The sequence below is a fragment of the Rhamphochromis sp. 'chilingali' genome (assembly GCF_963969265.1).
Source record: "Rhamphochromis sp. 'chilingali' genome assembly, chromosome: 22".
NCBI lineage: Eukaryota > Metazoa > Chordata > Actinopteri > Cichliformes > Cichlidae > Rhamphochromis > Rhamphochromis sp. 'chilingali'.
This window is the reverse complement of record NC_137950.1, coordinates 1690115-1714314: the sequence shown is the minus strand read 5'-3', so window position 1 is coordinate 1714314 and position 24200 is coordinate 1690115. Positions and strand designations below refer to the sequence as shown.

The 24200-nt window shown below is 43.6% G+C and overlaps 1 protein-coding gene across 1 annotated transcript in view; it reads left to right on the top strand.

The window, feature by feature from the left end:
- Positions 1–23994, top strand: part of LOC308390385 (caveolae-associated protein 1-like) — a 39733-nt gene extending 15739 nt beyond the window's left edge. The window contains exon 2 of the mRNA XM_080872331.1: positions 21050–23994. Within this exon, the coding sequence (XP_080728457.1) occupies positions 21050–21928 (879 nt within the window). The 3' untranslated portion in view covers positions 21929–23994. The remainder of the gene's footprint in view (positions 1–21049) is intronic.
- Positions 23995–24200: the final 206 nt, after the last annotated feature.

The window sequence follows — 24200 nt, the reverse complement described above, 5'->3', positions numbered from 1 at the left end:
CCAGTGATAATCCACAATGGCAAGCTGTGTCTTGCAGTAAGAGTGAGAACAGCACCAGGCTGCCTCACACACACACACACACACACACACACCTGCAGCCTTGGAAACACTTCAAGAAAACTTTATTGGTTCATTTATGCAACTTTACAAAGCTCAGCTGGTTAAACAGACGAGAGCTTTTGTCATGGATCGCTGTGTGGCAGGCAGGAGGAGGACCCAAAATGCAAAACTCACAGACATGGGGATGAACTCAAAAATTACAGCTTTAATGCTGGAGAGGCAGAACGTAGGAAATACGAAACTAAACTGGGAAAACTAAATACAAAGCTCGCCAAGAAACACAGGGAGGAACACACACAACATGAGGGAGAACGCGACGCCGAACAGAGGGAGACGCAGACAGAAATACACAGAGGGTTAACGAGGAAAGTGGGAACACACGGGGAACACAGCTGACACAGATAACCATAACGAGACAGGGCGGGGTGAACATAACACTGACGGGAGACGGGCAGAGTCAAACAGGAAGTACAGAGGTTCAGACAGGAGGAGAGAGAGCACGGGGAAAACAGACATAACGGGCAGGGGAAACATGGAATAAAACATAAGGAGAGACGAGGGCTCACAGATACACAGAGGGGCACACAGGGGGTAAAAGCCACGAAGGGAAAACACACAGGGAACAACATAACAGGGCAACTCAGGAAACAGAACCTAAACAGGGAACTAAATACAAAAATACAAGAGAACTAAGAATACTGGGCCAACACGGCCCAGGACCATGACATCACCCCCCCCATAAGGGCTGGCTCCAGACAGCCCAAACACAGGAAAACAAAAACCAAACAGAAAACGACCCAGGGCGGGCGGCGGGGGCCCAGGACGGAGGGCTCGGAACAGAAAACAAAAACGAACAACAGAAAACACAGGAGCACAAGACCATAGTTCAAATAAAGTTCAGGGGGCCGACCCAGAGCCCACCGGCATAAAAGTTCACGGGTCACACGGTCGGGGGGCCGACCGGGCGGGTGGCACAGGTGACAGAGCTGGTCCGGAGGCCGGCCGCGCGGAAGGCAACGGCGGCGGCGAAGGAGACGACTGAGCAGTTCAGGAGGCCGGCCGTGCGGAAGGCAGCGGCGGCTCTCCAGTGCCAGGCGTACTGGCCGAGGCCCGGTGGGCACAGGACCAGTAGAGGCGGGACCAGTCGAGGCGGGACCAGTCGAGGACGAAGACTCCGATGAGGCTGGGCCAGGCGATGCTGCAGAGGCTGAGGCTGGACCAGGCGATGCTGCAGAGGCTGAGGCTGGACCAGGCGATGCTGCAGAGGCTGAGGCTGGACCAGGCGATGCTGCAGAGGCTGAGGCTGGACCAGGCGATGCTGCAGAGGCTGAGGCTGGACCAGGCGATGCTGCAGAGGCAGAGGCCGACGCCGGACCAGCCGACGTTGAAGGCGATGCAGAGGCCGGACCGGGCGTGGGAGATGCGGGGGCCGGACCAGGCGATGACGGGGCCGGACCAGGCGAAGCACAGGCTGAAGCTGGACTAGGCGAAGACGTGGACAGAGACACGGAGGCCGCAGCTAGCGTGGGTGAAGACACGGCTGCTGCAAACGTGGACGAGGCTGCCGGTGAAGCAGCTGGTGGCTGAACGGCCCCCTCGGACCCTCCAGCGGAGACGAGGAGGTGCTGGCCGGGCTGACCTGAGCCGCCAGCGGAGACGAGGAGGTGCTGGCCGGGCTGACCTGAGCCGCCAGCGGAGACGAGGAGCGGCTGGAGAGGTTCCCCTGAACCCCCAGCGGAGACGAGGAGGTGCTGGCCGGGCTGGGCAGAGCCGCCAGCGGAGACGAGGAGGTGCTGGCCGGGCTGGGCAGAGCCGCCAGCGGAGATGAGGAGCTGCTGGAGGGGTCCTCCTGAACCCCCAGCGGAGACAGATGCAGAGCCAGCTGGTGCGGAGACCTTTGGCTCAGCGGACGCTAACTGTAGCTGCACAGGGCACACAGTCGGCTCGGGACACAACGGCTGGGGCTGTGCAGGGCAAACAGTCTGTCCAACGTTTGTCAGTACCATGCAGTCCACAGCTGGCGGAGAAAGCTCACAAAGGCTCCCAGCTGAGGTTGGCAGTAACTGAACAGGTTGCTGAGCTACTAACTGTGCTGGTGACAGAGTTAATGACTGAGCTGATAACCAAACAGGCACTGGAGCAAGAAACTGAGGTGGTAACAGAACGGGTAATGGAGCTGCAAACTGTGATAAAGACTGGACTGGTGACAAAACAAGAAACTGTGCTAATAACTGAGCTACTGACTGCGTTATGGACAGAAATGGCAGTTGTAGTGGTAGTTGCGCTTGTGGTTGAGCAGGTGTCTGACTCTGGGTTGCTTTCCTTCTGGGAACAGGAACGGGTGCTAGGCCTGGCCGAACACCAGCCATCCCCACCCGAGAAACAGATACGGGTGCAGGGACGAGCTGGGCTCTGGCTGCCTTTACCCTGGGGGCCGGTGTGGGTGCAGGAGCTAGCTGGACCTCTGTCGCTCCCACCCGAGGAACTGAGACGGGTGCAGGAGTCGGCAGGGTCACGGCTGACCTCACCCGGGGAACCGGAACAGGCACAGGCGACGGCTGGGTGTCCATCAACCCCACCCGAGGGGTAGGTACGGGTGCCGGGATGAACGGAGCCTCTGCCAGGCTGGGGATAGAAGCAGGGACCGGCTGGACCTCAGCCACCCTCTCCCGAGGAACTGATACGGGAGCAAGGGAAAGCTGGGCCCGCGCTGCCCTGGTTACAGGAACTGGAGTTTGAGAGCAGAGTTCAGGAGCAGCAACAGACACTGGGAAAACCAAGTTATTGACGCCAAACTCAGTTTTAGGAGATCTAGGTTTAAAGCAAGCAGGTCCTAGGAAATCCACTGCTATAACACTCTCCAGGTTAGCGCTAGCAGTCCTGGAGGAGGTTAGCTCAGGGACAGTCACCGAAGCAGTTTCAAAACAGACAACATCAACAACTGTCTCTTGAGGAACGGTGTGCTGTCTAACACAGGTCAGAGAAGGAAGAACGCCAGAGACAGTTCTTTTCAGAATCAAGGCTGGAAGGACAAACACAGGTTGAGAAACAAAGTCAATTTTCATATAGTCCATAGGTGAACCAACTCGGCAGGCTGACTCAGATCGAACTGGATGGGGAGCCACACAGTCCAGGGACGAAGTAACACCCACAACAGTTTTCACAGCAACAGGTTCAGAGGAGTAGCGAACAGGATCAAGCATGCGTTGCCGTGGGTCACAAAACTTGACCTGATCAAGCAACTCTTTAACGCTTAACCCTAGTCTTTCAGTTAGCTTAGCAAAGGAAGCGACCATCTTGTTACCGCTCACTCGAGAAACTGAATGATTAAACACTGGTTGTGGACCTGACTGGGCACCACTGGACATGTCAAAAGACAGAACGGGTTGGCACATGAAACAGTTACTAGAAGGAGCATCAGTTACAGAACACTCAGTCTCAGATGGTTTGGCTGATGATGGTGGTGGTGTGTGGCTGAGTTCAGACTGGAAAACCCCAGAGTGTACAGGCTGGTTAAAACAGTTCTGTGGGGCTGCAATGCTGGTAGCAGTGTATGGGTGAGTCTGGTGTAGGATAGCTGTCTTAGGTTCAGCTGTCTCTACATGTAACACATTCATATCGGTTAAATCAAAGGACATACTGCGAGCTTTACAAAAATCAGAGGGCTCAAAAACACAAAGGTTGCTAGCAACTGGTGAATGATCCGACACCGAGGTGCCTCGCTGTATAGTGTCTCTAGAGTCCAAACACACAGTGGTGGAGTTATCCGTTTCAGGAAACACAATGGCGGGCAAAACAGAGTTACTCACAGTGGTGGAAAAGTCATGAAGTCCGGGTCCAGAAAACTTGGGCTGAGAGTGTGACGCACAGTCACTCTCACCCAGGGATGAAAACTGCTCCACTGCTCGGGAACGCCGGCGACGTGAACGTCGTTTTCTCCGGGAAGGGGGAGGAGACGAGCCGGACCGCGAATCCTCCAGCGGACCAGGCTGAACGTCCTCCGACTCTTCACACCGGAGAGGCAGCTCCGGGCGGATGCTTACGGTGGAAACGAGGAAGTCCCGGATGTGGGGGTGCAGCGCGCCGAACAGCCACGGGAGTCCGGACACCATCCGCTGTAGACGGACGGCTACGACCTCCCGGTGTTCGTCTCCTGGCAGCACTTCCCACTCCTGACAGTGATATTCCACCGTGTAGATTAAATCCTCCCGGAGCTCAGCGGAGGGGTTGTGAGTTGCTGGGTCCATGTCGTGGTCGCGTTCTTCTGTCATGGATCGCTGTGTGGCAGGCAGGAGGAGGACCCAAAATGCAAAACTCACAGACATGGGGATGAACTCAAAAATTACAGCTTTAATGCTGGAGAGGCAGAACGTAGGAAATACGAAACTAAACTGGGAAAACTAAATACAAAGCTCGCCAAGAAACACAGGGAGGAACACACACAACATGAGGGAGAACGCGACGCCGAACAGAGGGAGACGCAGACAGAAATACACAGAGGGTTAACGAGGAAAGTGGGAACACACGGGGAACACAGCTGACACAGATAACCATAACGAGACAGGGCGGGGTGAACATAACACTGACGGGAGACGGGCAGAGTCAAACAGGAAGTACAGAGGTTCAGACAGGAGGAGAGAGAGCACGGGGAAAACAGACATAACGGGCAGGGGAAACATGGAATAAAACATAAGGAGAGACGAGGGCTCACAGATACACAGAGGGGCACACAGGGGGTAAAAGCCACGAAGGGAAAACACACAGGGAACAACATAACAGGGCAACTCAGGAAACAGAACCTAAACAGGGAACTAAATACAAAAATACAAGAGAACTAAGAATACTGGGCCAACACGGCCCAGGACCATGACAGCTTTATGGAAACTGTCGGGCTCTGAAGTCCCACATAGGCTTAGAGACGCACTGTGGGCCTTTAAGAAACGTACAAAATGACATAAAAGAGACACATCTGACCAAAGCAGCAAATGCATTTGAATGACGATTGTGTGTTATTTGTCTTTAATTAATTAATTAATGAATTAATTAATTAATGTGTATGTGTTAGTCCCCATAGGGAAATAGTTCCTCTGCATTTAACACATTCACCCAGTGAAGCAGTGGGCAGTCACCAATGCAGCGCCCAGGGAACAGTGTGTAGGGACGGTACCTTGCTCGTCACAGATTGGCTTATTATTTCAAAACCAGACAAGAACATTAAACAAATACAGAAATATGCTCACATTTCACAATTATACTTGAAGGTGGCTTTCATGCAATTCTAATCACTTCAGTTATTAAAATAATGAGTTAAATTGTATTTGTTAAGGAGCTGTGAGGTGAAGAGCCTACAGGGAAAATCCTGAAAATCTGCAAACCCAACATGAGCAGCACAAACAGAACCGCTCGTTATGACTAAACTTGCAGAACGTTTTAGTTTATAGCATTTTTAAAATCATCATCATCATATCCAGTACATGATGGTGCATGAAACAAGCACTTATGTATCAGGAGTCTCTATTAATAACTACATGGTAACGACCAGCTGAGTATGATGGTGAGAGACGCCAGAGATTTGATCACCGTCTTTGTTCTCTGCTGCATTTAGTCTATCCGGTCGTTAAGTCTGACGTCACTAGCTGTGTCTGGGTCTAAACTCCGCTGCAGGTCCATATATCAAACGATCACTATGGCATTACTGAGAGTTGAAAAACTGTCTAAAGTCTTTCATCTTTAATAAAATGATCAGCGTTCTGCTCTACCAGGTGTAACAATTGAGTTTAACATCCAGGCATCCATGAAAACGGAATTTATGACATTTAACGGAGTTAGAAGTTAGCAGGAAGTTAGCTCGCTAGCTTCTATCTAAATACAATATAGCATGTCCTGACTGCGGGGTTTTAGAAACAGATTCAAACGTACAGCTCTGTTATCACTTCCAGCATAAATGAAGACAGAAAACTAAACAGCAGTGACGTTTGTAGGGTTACTGAAGTTGGGCTAGCTGGTATATAATGATGTGCTACGTGACCGCTAGCGACACAGCTATGTTAGCATAATATAAACAAGCTAACTTTTTTCCCACTCGATAAAAGTTAACGTGAGTGTTCTCGGTGGTCAGGAACAAATGTAATCGCATGGCAGGATGCTGTAAAAGGACCAAACTTCAGCCAGGAGAACAACTGAGATAATCCATCCTCAATACGAGGTTAGTCATTCATGGGCTGGGCTGTAGTTACATCCTAAGGTTTTAAAAACTGAGCTTAAATAAATGATTAGCGGTAATAAAAGCCGAGGGAGGTCAACAGTGATCACTGACTGTTTTAGGAGCTTTTTGAGATTAAATAGAAGAAAATACAAAACATTAAACATGTTAACAACACAAAAGCCATATTAAACGCAGACTACTTTAGACCCGGAAGTAGGATTCGTCACGTCATCACTTAACGACCGGATAGGAAGACAAGACTTCAGTGATCTGGGCAATATTCACAATAAAGCTGAATGCTAGTGGGACGTTATGTGTTCAAAGTATGTGAACAACCTATATGAGAACAAAGCAAATTTAAGACAAGTGCAGTGGACACAGCAGGAGCTGCCTTGTAAGAAGGCACCAGACATAAAGAAAAACCAAACAAAGCACAGCTATTACACTTAATGTTCACTTAAACCACATTCAGCTACATTTACCTTTCAGCACAGCCCTTTACCTGCCTTACATCTGCACTTACAAACTGTTTATTTGATCTAATATGAACATGTGACTGATGAAAGCCAAAGACTATGAAAATTAATCAGAAATAGAATAACTTGGCCAACAACTGGCACATAATATTTGTTCAGTTGCTCTGGAGCTGTTATGCCAATCTGACTCATTGCACAGTGATCCCCGTCTGACCACGTGGTACCTCAGGGAGGTACTACACTTTGGAAAGGACAGAGAGAAAGAAAAGAAAAGAAAAAAGGGAATTTGGAAAAGAAGGCTGGTGCTGCGCTCCAGTGCAACTCTAGGCCTGGTGACTCATCCCTCTTCTCCCTCAGGGACCTGCGGCATGCCTTCACTTTATATAGCAATCTGTATTTCTCTCTCTTTGGTCCCATGTCTCTGATTAAAGGGGATGAGTGGAAAACAGGAGGAGGAGTTTTATGCTCTTTCTGAACATCACTTTTTCCCATGGCATTCAATAAGAAATACACACACACACACACACACACACACACACACACACACACACACACACACACACACACACACACACACACACACACACAGTCTAATAGGGTGTTCATTAACATTAGACTGATGTGTGCATATTGTTACATTCAATAGAAAAAGATATCAAGCGGTTCATGGAAACTATCTGTTACAGCATGTTAACTTAGAAATAACACCTCACTCTTTTCTAAATGATGAACGCTGATTTATAAATGTTTTATGAAACTGCAAATATTTGATGTCTCGTGTTAAATGAGCTTTGAGCTGCGTGCACAGAAACATTTCTCCTGCAGAGAAAATACAGTTTTTTACAGACGCTAGGACACATGTCTCAATACTTAGGTCACTTTTGCAAAACTCTTCACACAATCCTCCTAACTGACTGTCAGCTTGGCAAAGCAGTTCATTCCACATTCAAAATGCACTACAACTACCAAAACACTTCATTCAGGTCTCAAATAAACTCATTCTTCCAGAACACTAGCAAAGGTTGACAGCCGACAAACACACTTTGTCACCCACAAAACAATGACCTAAAAAACACTAACAACATGTAGCATTACACAGTGTTTTCTTGTGTAAAACAAGGACACATCTCTGTTTATAATTTCAATATATGTTACTGGAATGAATCAGACATCATGCAGAATTCGTTAATATTTGTTTATGTATTTTTATTTTTTTGCACTAAGTAATCCCAAAATAGAAAGTCAAAGTCAAAAGTCAAAGTCAACTTTATTTGTCGATTCTGCCACATGTACAGGACATACAGAGAATAGAAATTGCGTTACTCTCAATCCCTAGATAAATAGCAAATGAACATTTAAATATATTTAAATATAAAAGTGATTAAAAATGCAAGTAAAATAATTAAAAAGTAAAAATTTAAATAAATAAAATTTTACATATAACAGAAAGCTATACAATATACAATATAATGGGTAAGTGACATTGAGTGTAAACCAGGCAGAGTAGTGCAATTAGGCAAATAGTGCAAATGGAGATTTAGTAATGTACGGTAAGAGAAAGTGTAACAACAAAGTCTTATGAGTCTTATACAAGAATTTGTATACACACCATCCACTGATACACATACAATAGTAATGCTATTCTACTCCATTTCTGGCTGGGTCCATGTTTACATCACAAAAAAACCTATTCAGCAGTTGTCTCCTTTTGTAATGAAATTGAAGGAGTAACATCTGTGCAGATGTTCATCTACAATGAGAATCAGCTGTGGCTGGTTAAACTGCATTTTTAGATTGGAAATATGTTTCAATAAAATATTGCTGTTGGATTTTGCTGTCTTATTCAGTTTTGCATTGTGTTATTGTTTTGGCCACAAGTTTAACAGTTTTGAAAACAGTATGTAAGCACATGCAAAATGTCCTGTACGTACAAAGATTTTTGGCAGTTGTTGTGTCTGAGTGAGAAGATAATTCATGAAATTTGAGAGATGTAGTCATTGAATGCATTTTGTGCCAAAACAATGATAACTGGTCCTCAGTTTAGCCCACATAGACTTCTGTTGTGCTCACTGTGTGAGGAGTTTTGCAAACATGACCTAAGTATTGAGAAATGTGTCCTAGCATCTGTAAAAAACTGTAACACGAGACATCAAATATTTGCAGTTTCATAAAACATTTATAAATCAGCGTTCATCATTTAGAAAAGAGTGAGGTGTTATTTCTAAGTTAACATGCTGTAACAGATAGTTTCCATGAACCGCTTGATATCTTTTTCTATTGAATGTAACAATATGCACACATCAGTCTAATGTTAATGAACACCCTATTAGACTGTGTGTGTGTGTGTGTGTGTGTGTGTGTGTGTGTGTGTGTGTGTGTGTGTGTGTGTGTGTGTGTGTGTGTGTGTGTGCTGCTGAGATCAGCTGGCTAATGCTCTGTGCTGTCAGCAGAATTGTTTTTGTTTAATGATGAGTGTGCACGATGACTCCTGTGCCACGGTCCATCTCAGTGCAGCTCTTTGGTCAAGCATTTTCCTTTGTCATGCTTTTCCATGTGACTTTAACTGGTCTGATTTCCTTTTTCTAGGACACACTGTTAAATCCAAAAATCCAAAAATTGTTGGGTTTCCTGGGTGTAGCCAGCGGGGTCCATGGTAGCCATGGCAGCAATAACAATGCCCGAACAACTACCTCAGCCAAGTATCTGCCAAATGTGTGTGTGTGAGCTTCCTGCTGCAAACTGGATACAGTTACAACATTATATCCTTGGAGATAAATCTGTGCATGTGCACTTCATGACACTATTGTTGCGTTGTAGTTTGCGATGACAACAAAAATCATTCTGGAAGCAAAGATTTCCAGTTTCACCACCAAAGTGCTGAATTGAAGTTGTGTTTCCATGGTAACAGGGACGAGGCTGACTGGAACTATAATGTTTCCAGATAAAAGCAAAACAATGTTTACTAGTCAGGAGCCGTAATTTGTGTGTGTGTGTGGTGGGGGGCGGGGTAGGAGCACCATGGAAGCTTTCCACTCTCACACAGCAACCACTCATCAGGCTGATGCAGAGCGAGAGGAATCCGGCAATAACACACCCTTCTCTGTTTCTGTTTTCCTGTTTAAACTCTAACCACCGAGAGTTCCCCTACTGCTGTGGAAAAGCATGTGTGTGTGTGTACCTGTGTGAGCAGCATGCATACTCTACTGTACTAAGCTCTAGGAGTCCACATTCCATTACACACACACACACACACATTCAGGGGATTTTCCAGTAAATCCAGGAAAAAGGGGAATCCTCGTGATACAACTGCTGATGCAAAGAGTAACTGAGGGCAGGCTGAGAAGCAAGCGAGGACACTGTGTGTGTCTGAGTGTTTTCTGGGGGACTGACATTTAAAGAACAACTCACAAGCCAACTGTCATGGAAATATACATTTTGTCTTGCTACTTTTTCAGATCACATGTTTAAGAGGAGCCATTAAACAGAAATGATTTTTGTCAACCTTCTAAAGTCGAGAATTGAAACGTTAACCTCATAACACCTGTGGCTCATGGCTATACTCACAATAGGTTTGACCAAGTCTAAGCATGGAAACAGTCATGGAACACTGTGGAGCTTTAATGCAGTGCTTAAAACTCAGTGCATAGTTCTGTGCAGCAGGACCAGCAGCTTCAGCCTCATGAGTTAGTTCATGTTTTGAGGTTACAAAAATGTTCAGTTGTTTCATGGTAACTTCTACTGTAGTACTAACCTGCTCTGGAGGATGAGATGTTCAAGAAAAGAGATCAACTTATACAGAACCAGCACCTGTGACCTATCAGTCCTCAGGAAAATAGCAACTCAGATAGCAGGAGGATCAGTTTATACAGACTGTCTCCATACAAGCAGACACCTTCCCACCACACCTCAGACGATTTGCACTGACATGGCAACAGTGAATGACTTTAAGCAGATTGAAGCTACTAGGAGTGAAATAATGTGAAGTGGCAACATGAAGTCGGGGGAGCCGAGATAAACCAAGCCAAGCGACTGGAGCAGCCAACGAGCCCGAACACTGTTGACCTGTTGGTGAATATGTTAGATACATTTACAGTTTTTTACAGACGCTAGGACACATTTCTCAATACTTAGGTCACGTTTGCAAAACTCCTCACACAGTGAGCACAACAGAAGTCTATGTGGGCTAAACTGAGGACCAGTTATCATTGTTTTGGCACAAAATGCATTCAATGACTACATCTCTCAAATTTCATGAATTATCTTCTCACTCAGACACAACAACTGCCAAAAATCTTTGTACGTACAGGACATTTTGCATGTGCTTACATACTGTTTTCAAAACTGTTAAACTTGTGGCCAAAACAATAACACAATGCAAAACTGAATAAGACAGCAAAATGCAACAGCAATATTTTATTGAAACATATTTCCAATCTAAAAATGCAGTTTAACCAGCCACAGCTGATTCTCATTGTAGATGAACATCTGCACAGATGTTACTCCTTCAATTTCATTACAAAAGGAGACAACTGCTGAATAGGTTTTTTTGTGATGTAAACATGGACCCAGCCAGAAATGGAGTAGAATAGCATTACTATTGTATGTGTATCAGTGGATGGTGTGTATACAAATTCTTGTATAAGACTCATAAGACTTTGTTGTTACACTTTCTCTTACCGTACATTACTAAATCTCCATTTGCACTATTTGCCTAATTGCACTACTCTGCCTGGTTTACACTCAATGTCACTTACCCATTATTAGAAATGGGAAATATAACAGAAAGCTATATTGTATAGCTTTCTGTTATATGTAAAATTTTATTTATTTAAATTTTTACTTTTTAATTATTTTACTTGCATTTTTACAGTTTTTTACAGTCGCTAACAAGCGTTTGTCCAAACAGTTGTCACATTTGCAAAACTCTAAACACAATTAGCACAGCATCGGTCTGTTGTGGCCATACCAGTCACACATTTCATGTCGTGTTCACCCAATATGCAGTCAGTGAACACATTTCCACAATGCTTACATTTTCTTAACAGACAAGCTATACCTCCCAGCAAAATCATGAACTGTTTTTGTAGTATCTACGAATGTTAACACACAACATCCCACAATAGCAAAAACAATATCCCAAACCTTAGATACAGTATAAAAACCTCTGCTTCTGCAATGATATGTCGGTGGATCCGACATACCAGGCGGTTTTATCCCAGGTGCATCGACTTGGATAACATCAGATGTGATGTTGATGAAAACATGTGGCCTAACCCTGAAGATCGCAGAGATTAGATGCAAATCTTTTGCCTTTTTATAGCCCCCCTCCCCCTCCCCCCCTTTTTATCTTGGCTTTTTGCTGTTGTTTTTTTGTTCAGAATGCTCTTGTGTGTTTCATGGATATTTTGTTCACTGTAAGCAATACTGTAAAACTTTCTCTGTCCTATCATACCGTGTTTCTACTGTACCTCCTGTGGTAAACAGTAAAGAAACAAAAACTTGTTTGCTTTTTACTGGAATGCTTTTGAATGTGAACATTACTGTACATGTGGACATACAGTTACCAACCAAGACATTTCTGGTGTCAATATGGTGGATTGCATGTTTCGCATGCAAATACCTGTGAAACTGAAACATAAATGTCTATGCAGTTTTTGTAATGTCAATAATAGCCAGTATTTTGAAACCTGGTGTACTTTGATTGACTGCATGTACCTTGTGAAGTGAAAACAAGTGTTATTCTTTGACAGACTAATTTCATTTTGAGTCAGATTTATAGTGTTTTTGTACAGTTAGTGTGTGCAGAGAAAGATGTGTTCTAATTTTGAAATGAGGAGTTAGTATATATTTAACAAAGTGTATTTTTGGGAAGGATATTATCCATTTGGCCAATTGTGTTTTGTAGGTGTGGGTCTGTGTTAAGAGTTTAGAAAAGGTATCTGAAGTATGGGTAGGCGCTTGTTAGCGACTGTAAAAAACTGTAATCACTTTTATATTTAAATATATTTAAATGTTCATTTGCTATTTATCTAGGGATTGAGAGTAACGCCATTTCTATTCTCTGTATGTCCTGTACATGTGGCAGAATCGACAAATAAAGTTGACTTTGACTTTTGACTTTGACTTTCTATTTTGGGATTACTTAGTGCAAAAAAATAAAAATACATAAACAAATATTAACGAATTCTGCATGATGTCTGATTCATTCCAGTAACATATATTGAAATTATAAACAGAGATGTGTCCTTGTTTTACACAAGAAAACACTGTGTAATGCTACATGTTGTTAGTGTTTTTTAGGTCATTGTTTTGTGGGTGACAAAGTGTGTTTGTCGGCTGTCAACCTTTGCTAGTGTTCTGGAAGAATGAGTTTATTTGAGACCTGAATGAAGTGTTTTGGTAGTTGTAGTGCATTTTGAATGTGGAATGAACTGCTTTGCCAAGCTGACAGTCAGTTAGGAGGATTGTGTGAAGAGTTTTGCAAAAGTGACCTAAGTATTGAGACATGTGTCCTAGCGTCTGTAAAAAACTGTAGTGCAGACACACACACACACACACACACACACACACACACACACACACACACACACACACACACACACACACACACACACACACACACACAAGCCTCTTAGTGAGGACCTTCATTGACATAATGTTTTCGGTAGCTTCTTACCCTAACCTAACCATAACCTAATTGTAATCCTGACACAAGTATAGTAGAATGCAGATTTTGGTCCTCACAAAGATAGCTAGACAGGAACACACACTCACACACACACACTCACACTCACACACACACTCACACTCACACACTCTCACACACACTCACACACACACACACACACTGAGAGGTTGCCAATCCTTACGTACCTCATTGGTCTATTTTCCGTGACTCTGAGTGTGCTTTCCTGTCTTTGGCACAGCATCCTCACGGAGAACAATGTCCCATTAAATTAGCAGAGTCAGGAAGTCAACACACCAAGGTGACTGCCTGAACTTCCTCCTGCGCTCTTTCCATGTACTTTAGACACACACACACACACACACGCATGCACGCACGCACGCGCACGCGCACACGCGCACGCACACACACACACACACACACACACACACACACACATCTTTACCAAACTGATAGACTGACTTTGGGCTCCTTAAAGACAAGACAATCATTGACATCTCATTTTAAGCAGAACACTAACACTAAGTTATTGCCACAACTATTTTTATATTCTCTATAGTCCATCCATGCATCCACTTTCTTGTACTCATCTAAAACTAAACTGACTCTGTGATTCTCTGTGGTCTAAGACAACATGCAGCATCTCCATGAGAAGCCTTTCAGTGATCATGTGACAGAAAACAAAGCAACCAATGAGCAAAGAAGTCGCTTCAGTCTCCAGATCCTCCAAAACTCTGTTTTCCAGTTTTCTGAACTATTTATTTTGGATAACAGAAATATTTTTATAGAATAAAAAACTGGTGTGTGAACCGTCCATCACAAAAAAGTATTTAAGTCAACATTATAATCTTATTGAAGTAGCTCAATAGTGCACAGGTTGTATATTCAAATATATTTAAGGTACAATTTTTAATGACACTTTCTCAGGGAAGCACAGTGGCACAGTGGGACTGTTGCTCCACAACAAGAGGGTCCTGAGTTCAATTCCACCATCAGGCCGGGGTCTGATGGGGTCTTTCTGTGTGGAGTTTGCATGTTCTCCCCGTGAGTTCCCTCCGGGTACTCCAGCTTCCTCCCACAGTCCAAAGACATGCAGTTTGGGGGGGATTAATCCAAATTGCCCATAGGTGGGAGTGAATGGGTGTCTGTCCCTGTGTGTAACAGACTGGCGACCTGTCCAGGGTGTACCCCGCCTCTCGCCCTATGACAGCTGGGATAGGCTCCCGCGACCCTGAGAAGGATAGGCGGAAGCGAAAGGATGGATTTTCAAATCATATACGAGATTTCATTGGCTTATAATTATTGATTTATTGATGTGTATATCTCTTCCATGTTGATAATTGTCATTACTTGTATATCGCTCTGTGCAGTTAGATCTATAATGAATTTGCAGAACAAAAAAAATCTTTAGAAGAATTTGTTTGTAAAAATTAGTGCTGCTGTCCTGTGATGGCTCAGATGGTGTCCTAGCCAAAGCAAAATACCTTCTCTGCCGGCTGAAAGGATCCTGATGTTTATTTGTACGCAGGGCCGTTGCTAGCCATTTGGGTGCCCTAAGCACAAATGCTTTATGGTGCCCCCCCCCCCCCCGCCACTGAAAAAAAAAAAAAAACATTAATACTTTTGAATTTCTCAGTGGAATTTGTTTAATTAAATAACAACAAACATGACAGTTAAACAAATAAATAAGGTTAAAGGAGGTTAAAAATACTGTTACAAATAAATACTGAAACAAAAATTGAACATTGGAACAAGAACAAAGAGCCTGGCAATAATGTGTAATTTTTTTTATAAAAAAATAATATATATAATATAATAGTATTATTATTAATATATTTACAAATAGTTTCACAATAGAATTTAAATAAGAAACTTAAATAAGAAAAATAAGAATTTGAACACAAAAGCCACATTCCTTAAGTAACTATGTTAAACATTTTTACAATTCGTTGTCAGAGTATGCCCTAGACTCTAGGGCATACTCTGACAACCAGAAAATGCAGGCGTGGTGTGCCTCTCTAGGGCCTAGAGAGGCACACGCCTGCATTTTCTGGTTGCAAAATCAGCTATAAGGTCATCATATGATAGCTTCTGAGCCACGTCACCATTGATGCTGATAACAGCCAGACCACTTAAACGTTCCTGCCCCATTGATGAACGCAGGTACGTTTTAATGAGTTTGAGCTTTGAAAAGCTTCGCTCAGCAGAGGCAACTGTGACAGGCAGGGTCAGTGCAATACGCAGAGCAATCCACAGATTGGGATATACCTCTTGAAGCTGATTGTCATGTAAAAATGACAGCATTTCCAAAGCAGACGTCTGTGGTGGCAGCTGAGGAAGGTTGATGATTTCCTGCATCATCTCAGGTCCATCAATGTCAGCTACTCCCTTATCTGTCAGTGTCTTCTGTACTTCAGTGCAGTGTTTTTTTAAATCCTCCTTGGACATCCCATTCACTTTGCTGAAATCAAGCAGCACTCCATATTTCTCCTTCACTTGATTCATGGTCTCAAACCTCTCCTGTAGGGAGATTAAAGCAGAGTCCACAACACAATTGAAAAATGTGACCTCAAGCTTTTTAAGGGCATCATGGAGGGGCTCATCAACAGCTTCATATGCAAACTGCCTTTTTGTGCTCCTGAGCCTTTTCTCCTTCAACTGTGGTTCTATGTTCAGGGCCTCACAGAGTTCTTTGGCAGCTGACACAGCCTCATCAAACCCAGACTGTCTGTATTTAGAGAGGTTACTTTTGGCAGTGTCAATGAGCCTGACAGCAACATCGAGCTGCATGGAGCTGGACTGTAGTAACTTGTTCACCTGGTTTGTGATTGTAAGAAGTTCACACCACACGATGGAGCAAATCAAAAATCGAAATGAGGCTACTTCCTCAGCAAGCACTTGAGCCTCCACCTTTGCGACTGCATCACTTACAGCTTCTCTGGCCTCCAGGAGAGCATCCCTCACTTCTTTTGTCTGACTCCGGACAGCAGTTACACTTTGAAGCCTGCTTTCCCATCTAACGTCACTCCAAGATTTAAGTGTCAATTTCACATGTTTTGTTAAAATGGCCCATCGCTGGGTGGCACTGGAAAAGAAATTGAACAACTTCTGCAAATACCCAAAGTAGCCAGTTGCATCTGGAGAGGACTTGGCAGCATCAGCTATGACCAGATTCATCGTGTGAGCTCCACAAGGCACAAACAATGCTCTCGGGTTTAATTGTAGCAGTCTGGCCTGAACACCTTGCTTCTTCCCCTTCATGTTGGCCCCATTGTCATAGGCCTGTCCTCGACAGTTTTCAAATGGAATGCCAAGCTCCTTCAACTTGTCAAGGACAACATTGGACAGGTTAAGGCCAGTTGTTTGCTCCACATTTATATAGCCAAGAAAGTATTCTTTAATATCTGGTTGTGCTTGGAAACAAACAATGCGTACTATGACTGACATTTGTTCAGTGTGACTCACATCTGGAGTACAGTCAAGAATGATGGAGAAGTATTTTGCCAACTGGATTTGCTTCACAATGGCGCGGAATGTTTCTGAAGAGATAATCTGAATTAGTTCGTTCTGTGTCTCAGGGCTGAGGTAATGTGTGTGGGAACCTTCATCTTTTATGTTGGCCAAGTGATTTGCCATTACAAGGTCATATGTTGCCATAAGCTCTACTTCCTTCAAGAAGTTGCCATTGTCCGGCTCATAAAGACAGTCAGAAGAGCCCCTAAAAGACAAATTTCTGGAAGCCAGTGAGAGAGTTATTGAGAGTAATCGTTTGAGAATCTCTCGCCACTTTTTCCTTTCTGCCTCTAGTAAGGTCAACTCCTGTTGATCTATTGCCATGCTTTTCTTTAGCCGTGTGTCCAGTTCTCTCCACTTAAGCATGCACTGTATGTGGTCTTGGCTACACTCATGACCCCTCAAACGGATGTTGATGTTCGACCAGTCACTGAAGCCCTCTGTACTCAGCTTTATATCCTTCACACTGAAAAGCTTACATGCAAAGCAGAACACAGCATTGTTCTGCGGTGAGTACACTAACCAGCTCCGGTGAACCTTTTCTCCATTGGGAAGAATTTTGAACTTAAGGCTAGTGTGAAATGCTCTTCCATCAGGCCCCTTTGGAAAATTAAAATCAGAGCTGACATTAAAAGGACCTCTCCGCACAATTTCAACACGATCAGCATCTACAATGTGAGCTGGCCAAAGAGCAGGATCGGTTGAAGGGGGCACACATGTCTCCACAGTGTCACTTTCTGATAGTCTCTCAGTGACAGGACTCTCAGTGGTACTTGTGTATGGAACTGTACCTGAACTGGTGGTTGATGGTTCTTGTTCTTCTTGGCTAGGGATTGTTGCAGGGTCTACAATGGCTGGTGGTTGATGTCCAGGGATGGCACTACTACTGGATGGTTCATCCTGTCCTTGAGATCCTCCTTGAACATATTTAAGCATTGACCCTGCATACAAGAGAAAATATTCAGGGATTTTACAGAAATACAATTTTGAATCTACAGTAGGCCTACGAAAGATTGCATTATAAGACTAATAAATTAAGTAAGTCACTGGTACATTTAAAAATTACTAACTATATTTTACATGTATAGATTTTCATAATGGCAAATGGCAATATAAACATGCTGTACATAATTTGATATAAATGCGCAAGTAGGAAATCTATATTACTGGAAGATATAGGTTTCATATTACAGTTTCACCAACAGATGTCGCCCTTGATCTATGAACCTAAAGAAAGACGAGAACTATTTATGTGTTCAGACGTCAATGGCATAAATAAGATATGCGTCTTTATAGATATCCTGAAATGCAGCAACATACAAAGTAATCTTGTCTAATCTGATAATAATACTTGACTGCATCACTGACCTATCCCAAAGTTAAGGTTAATCAGTAGCATGCATGACGTTAGCCAGCTAGCAACCTGAGGAGGGAAATGCTAGTCTCACGAATCACGATAACGTTAGCAATCGTGAGTCACGATTGCTAACGTTATCTGAAAACCGTCAATTCAGTGACCATGATGAGTTGCTTTTAGTAGTCCATTCTATATTCATATCCACAACGTAAACAAACTACCCAACATCAATCATTTGCAACATTTGTTAACACAGTATGAACACTGCTAACAGGAGCTATCACAGAGTTGACGGACATGAGCGTGCAAGCAAGGGCTACAATAATGAACTTTTTTTATTATTATTATTTAAACATTGCCTTACCGGCAAGCGACGCCTGAGTTTCATCACGCTTCCTCTTCTTCTTTCTTTTCTCCGCTCCCGACTCCTGTTGCCGTTTCGAGGCCATGTTCAAACAGGTGTTTACCAATTATAGAACAGACCACTGGGAGTGGGGGGGCACCAGGAGGAGACTGGAGACAGGGCACAAAGCAGATTCACCCCTTTTCTCGGGAAAATTGTTTTATGTTGCTTTTGTATTGTTTAACCATATTAATGCATATGATATTTATAGTATTAATATGGTTTACTTTTTTTTTTTACGACCCTGATTTTTTTGGTGCCCTACCGGCCATTTGGTGCCCTACGCAGTGTGCGTTATGTGCGTTTGCGGAGCTACGGCACTGTTTGTACGTCATTTCTTTAGAGGATTTAAAAATATTCTGATTCTGATAGATAAAATATGTAAAAATGTCATTACAAAGATATGTGGAATGACCCTTTTTTACTTAAGCACCTATTTGTGCTGTTGATGTATGTGATGAATATGGGTGCAAACGGCAAAAGAAGCATGTTGGTTTGTATAAAACAAAAGCCCATCCTGGAATCTGGAATACCAAATCTACTGTTTACTGGGACATGCAAATTATTTCTGGAATAATAAATGGTGTGGTGTCATTGGAAGGAAGTGTACCTGGGAGTATTTTAAGTGTGGAGAGATCCAGGCTCGAGGTTTAACCTTTCTTAAGTGATTTTCAGCACCCACTGCATTGTCCTTGACTTCAATATAAGACACAATGAATTGTAACTAGGCAGGTATTTTCCAGCACCCCCGCCCGGCAGGAAAGCCAAAATCCTTCATCTAAGGTCAAGTTTACCCAAGATACTGCAGCACAATACCTCAATAAAACCACGAGAACAGAACACAATGGATGCAGACCCCCCCCCCCCCCTCCTCTACATGCTCACACTTAGCTCTCAGTGCTACCTTCCAGCTAAGACTTTGATGCTATCATCTTCCTGCGGACCAGATGGTTTTCCACGACTCTTAGAATCATCCCATGTGTGCAATTAGTCGTTTCATACGACAGCAGAAAAGCATCTCCACTTTCCTCACCTGACCATCCCCCATCCCTGCTAGTCCTTTGTCCCGGCCCCACCGAGTTCCTGTTTTGACAATAAAGGCAGTGTAAGGGGAGACAAACACACAATACATACAGCAAGTACTACATTCAGTACACAAGGTACATGTCTGGAGCCCAGTTGGATTCAAAGTTGCCGTGATGGAAAGAGGAAGACCCCCGCCCTCTCTTCCATCCCTGCATTTGCAGGCCAGAGTGCTGAATTTATGAGAAAAGAGAAAGATAGGCTCCCTTGGCTGGAATGTTATTGAGAAAGGGAAGATATGGTGGGTGGAAGATGGAACAGAGAGGGGAATGAATGACTATGGAGGCGAGCGTGAAGTGTTTCTATACAGGAATGCTTTACAGGGCGGGCCAGGGTCAGGCGAGGCAGGTCACACATACAAAATATTCCAAACAAGTAAAGTTCGGAAACTGCAAAGCTCACCAGATGCAGAGTGATAGGACCGCTATTCCAGAATGTCGCCTCCAGACAGTGTGCTAGAAGTCACGAGGTAATAAAAACCACAATGGTTCATCTCAGAAGCAAATGAGTGCAGAAATAAGAATCCCACTACCTCTCCTGCTGAGAGGTCCCGTCTCTGGAGGACGATGATACAGAGTTTCCAGGTTAACACGACATGACAGAGAATGAGAGCATGCAGCAGCCTGCAGAGACAAACATGGTTCAACCACAAAACTTTAAATGTCCCGGAGCACTCTCCTCCCCTCCGCATGTGTGTTAAGCACATCTTAATGATGTCAGCAGAAGGGTCAGAGTAGCTTTGTGCGCACACTGTAATTATGTTGTTTGCCCCTTTTGTCACAGCTGACATCCCACACAAACGTTTTCCTTTCATTCCTCTGAGACAGCTTCATGTCTTTACTCAGAATCGTCTCTGTTTATGATGGCCTCTAATGGCTGCACTGTGTGGAAAACCTGAAGTGAGTCACACGGCTCGGCTTGGTTAGCCTGTGAGTACTTGCACACATCGACAGAAAGAGGAACAATGCACAAACACACATAAAGCACTTCATGATAGCAGAGACATACCACTCCTTTTACCAATACTCCTATCCTAAAGCTAAAATTTGAATTGTGACTTCACCACATTAATCAGTCTTTTAATCCTGTATGAATCTGGATACACCAACCAGCAGAACCACAACGCTGCTCTGGACTGTGATATGTAACAAGACACACTATCAGCCTTAAAATGTGATAATATGTCAGTAATGTGTTTAGCTACAGTACGTTAACAAAACCTCTATCAGAAGAAATAATGTCATGATTTATGCTCTTTTCTCCACAGGATGAAGTGAAAGTTCCCTCGAAACTCAGCATTTCAAAATCCATGAAGGTTTCCGAGTCTGTGTCGGGAAGCAGAGGAGGCAGTCTGCTCGAGCTCAAAGAAGCTGTGGAAGAGCCCGGAGAAGAGGGAGAAGAAGGAGAAAAGGCAGACAAGCCTCACGTGGACCTCTCATCGGACGAAGAGGGTTTGGAGATCGAGGAGGCCATGGAGGAGACTCGTGCCGAACGCATCAAGCGCAGCAGCCTGCAGCGTGTACAAAACCTGAAAACTGTTTTCTCAAAGGAGAAGATGGATAAGACCAGAGCAAAGACCAAAGAGAACCTGGAGAAGACCAGACAAAAAACCAAGGAGAACCTTGAGAAGACCAAGCAGAAGACAAAGGAGAACCTGGAAAAGACAAGGCAAAGAACCAAGGAGAATTTAGAAAAGACCAAGCAGAAGACCAAGGAAAACCTGGAGAAGACCCGCCACAACATTGAGAAGAAGATGGGAAAACTCGGGACACGCATGAGCGTCAACCCTGAGCGCAAGCAGAAGATGAAGACATCCAGCGACAAGATGAAGAAAGCCTTCACACCAGACCATGTGGTTTATGCCCGGTCCAAGACCGCCGTGTACAAAGTGCCCCCCTTCACCTTCCACGTCAAAAAGATTCGCGAGGGTGCTGTTGAAGTGGTTCAAGGCACTGAGATGGTCGAGGTGTCACAGGATCCCGAGCCCTTCAGTGAAGTGGACGCGGAGGCTGAGGAAGGAGGGGTGGAGGTGGAGATGGAAATGATGAATGGAGGTGGTGATGAGGAAGAGGCTGATGAGGATGAAGAGGAGGACAGCCACGATGCTTTGCAGGAGCACGAAGACAGAGACAGAGATAGCGATTAAAGATATAAAGCAGATGCTAACAAGATCATTGTTAGCATTAAGATTAAGATACCACAGAAAATTATGAGGCTAATTACAACCTGGGTATCATTATTATTATTATTATTTTGATTTTGGCCATGATTCCTGCCAATTAAGACAACATTGTGTTCACAAAAATGCTTTCTGGGAACATGTAATTCTCAGATTATCCGACAGGTGGTGCCCAAGACAATAATTCAGCCTAAAAAAAGTGAGCATTCAAACAGATTGTAATCATTCTCTGCAGCAAAACAGAACAATTATAAACACAACCAAACTAAGTCAGAGCTTTTGCAGGAGGCCGGTGATGTCTTTAACTGACCTTTGGCTCTGTTTGCATCTCACCTACATGTCTGCCTGCTTCAAAGCTCCACTGGCCCTGATTGTTCTGCACTCACAGTCAGAGTCAGTCTTTGTGTTAGGATTTTTAAAAGTAGCACCTGAGAACAGAGAGGAAACCCTGGAGCTATAACCATGAAGAGTGCTAACACATTTGGCTTTTCAGCTCTATAAGGTGATCATCTACAGAGGCCCCTCCCCCAAAAGGTCCTTTTTATGGACCACGTGCTAAAGGCTGCGCTGTTATTAAGACTACAACAAGTTATATTTTTTCCTTTATTTGATTACACATTATGGCTTAAGAATCACTATCCAAAGGAATATGTGACATTCCTCTCAGATTTCCAAAGGTGGAGATGATCATGAGCAAAGACCAGGATAAAGGGGAGAAGATGAAAGTTTGTTGTGAGCAGGGCTGAATTATTCTTAGAAAGTGTCCCTTTTTCCTTTGTCTGACTCACAGCTGGAGAAATGTTTGTTTAAAGGATGTCGGGCTGCAGATTCCCGACTGATAAATGATAAATTCACAGAGTAAATATTCACGCTTATCCAGAAATATCAAGTATCACACATGCTATGCTATTCCTTCCACCATCTCTACTTACTAATGTTATAGTATTCTGCTTAATTTACTCTTTACTTAGAAGCACAATGATGTCTGTTACCAAGTTATTGTTGAGTATTTGTGTATTTGTATGTGATCACATTTTATATCAGGCTAATGTTCTTACTGCTGACAGACTGTAGTAGACTCGCTGTGTCTTTGTTGTTTTTACAGAACATTGTACGGCCATTTCTCCCAAAGAACAACCGTTATGAAAATGAAGGTAGTTAGGTCCATTACATTTCTTTGAGTGATCTTCTCCTGTGTTGAAAAAAGTCTTCTGTCATTTTTTATTGTTTTTTTTTGTTCAAAAGACCGTCTGATATGAGTTGGGTAAAGAAGCTGCCACAAGGACCAACGCATCCTCAGCTTTTACAATCACTGTGTGCTCTCTGGAGCTTTTATGTGACTGCTGCAGACTGACACTGACCCCTAGTGTCTGGTCATTTCATCATATTTTCCTCTACACGTGTGTTCACCAATAAAACCAACAGCTCTTTTTAAAAGTCAAGAATTTATGTTGATTTGCATTTGAATGTTCTGCTCTGACTGCATCTCTGTAGCTCATTCATCATATATTTCTACAGGTGTTCTGTGGTAAGGGCAGGGGGCGTGGCCAGAAGCCAGAAGGCTACAAATACATGACAAATGATTCTAAGAGAGCTTCATGTAACTGTTCCCAAAGGTTTCTGCAGTGTTTGTCAAAGCTTAGTTCCCAGAGTCATCACCATTTGCTGTTCATCTTTGTATATAATGTGAATCCCAGCCAGTGCGCTGCTGCCTGCGCTTCTTCCACATTTACATGTCAAACAATTGTGATGTTTGCACAGCTTGCAACAAATGACATTTATATGTAAGGACGGCTGAAATATTTTAGCATTGTCGATGTGCAGCTGAGACCTTTGGTGATTTGATGCTCAAACCACCAAAAGGGGGAAACAATGCCATGTCTGTGAGAGCAGTAACAACATGCAGCTGCACTGAAGCCTGTGCCAATGGAACAAATGTTCTTTGCACTTAACCGTTTGCTTGCTTTTGTTTCCTTTGTAATGTTACTTTGCTTAACCACTAATGATTTCATTAAAATGCTATTTGGTTCACAGCTTCTTTGTCTTTATTGAACATTTTCTGCTGCTCTTGTATTTAAAAACGACTAAAACATTGATATTACAGAATTTGAAATGCAAAGGCATTTATTCATATATATTATATATATATTATATCCTGTGTGTGAAAACTTTGCACAATAAATTAGGACATTTGTTTGGTCAGTGACGTCTTTGTTGGGAGATGCTTCTTAGCCTGTTA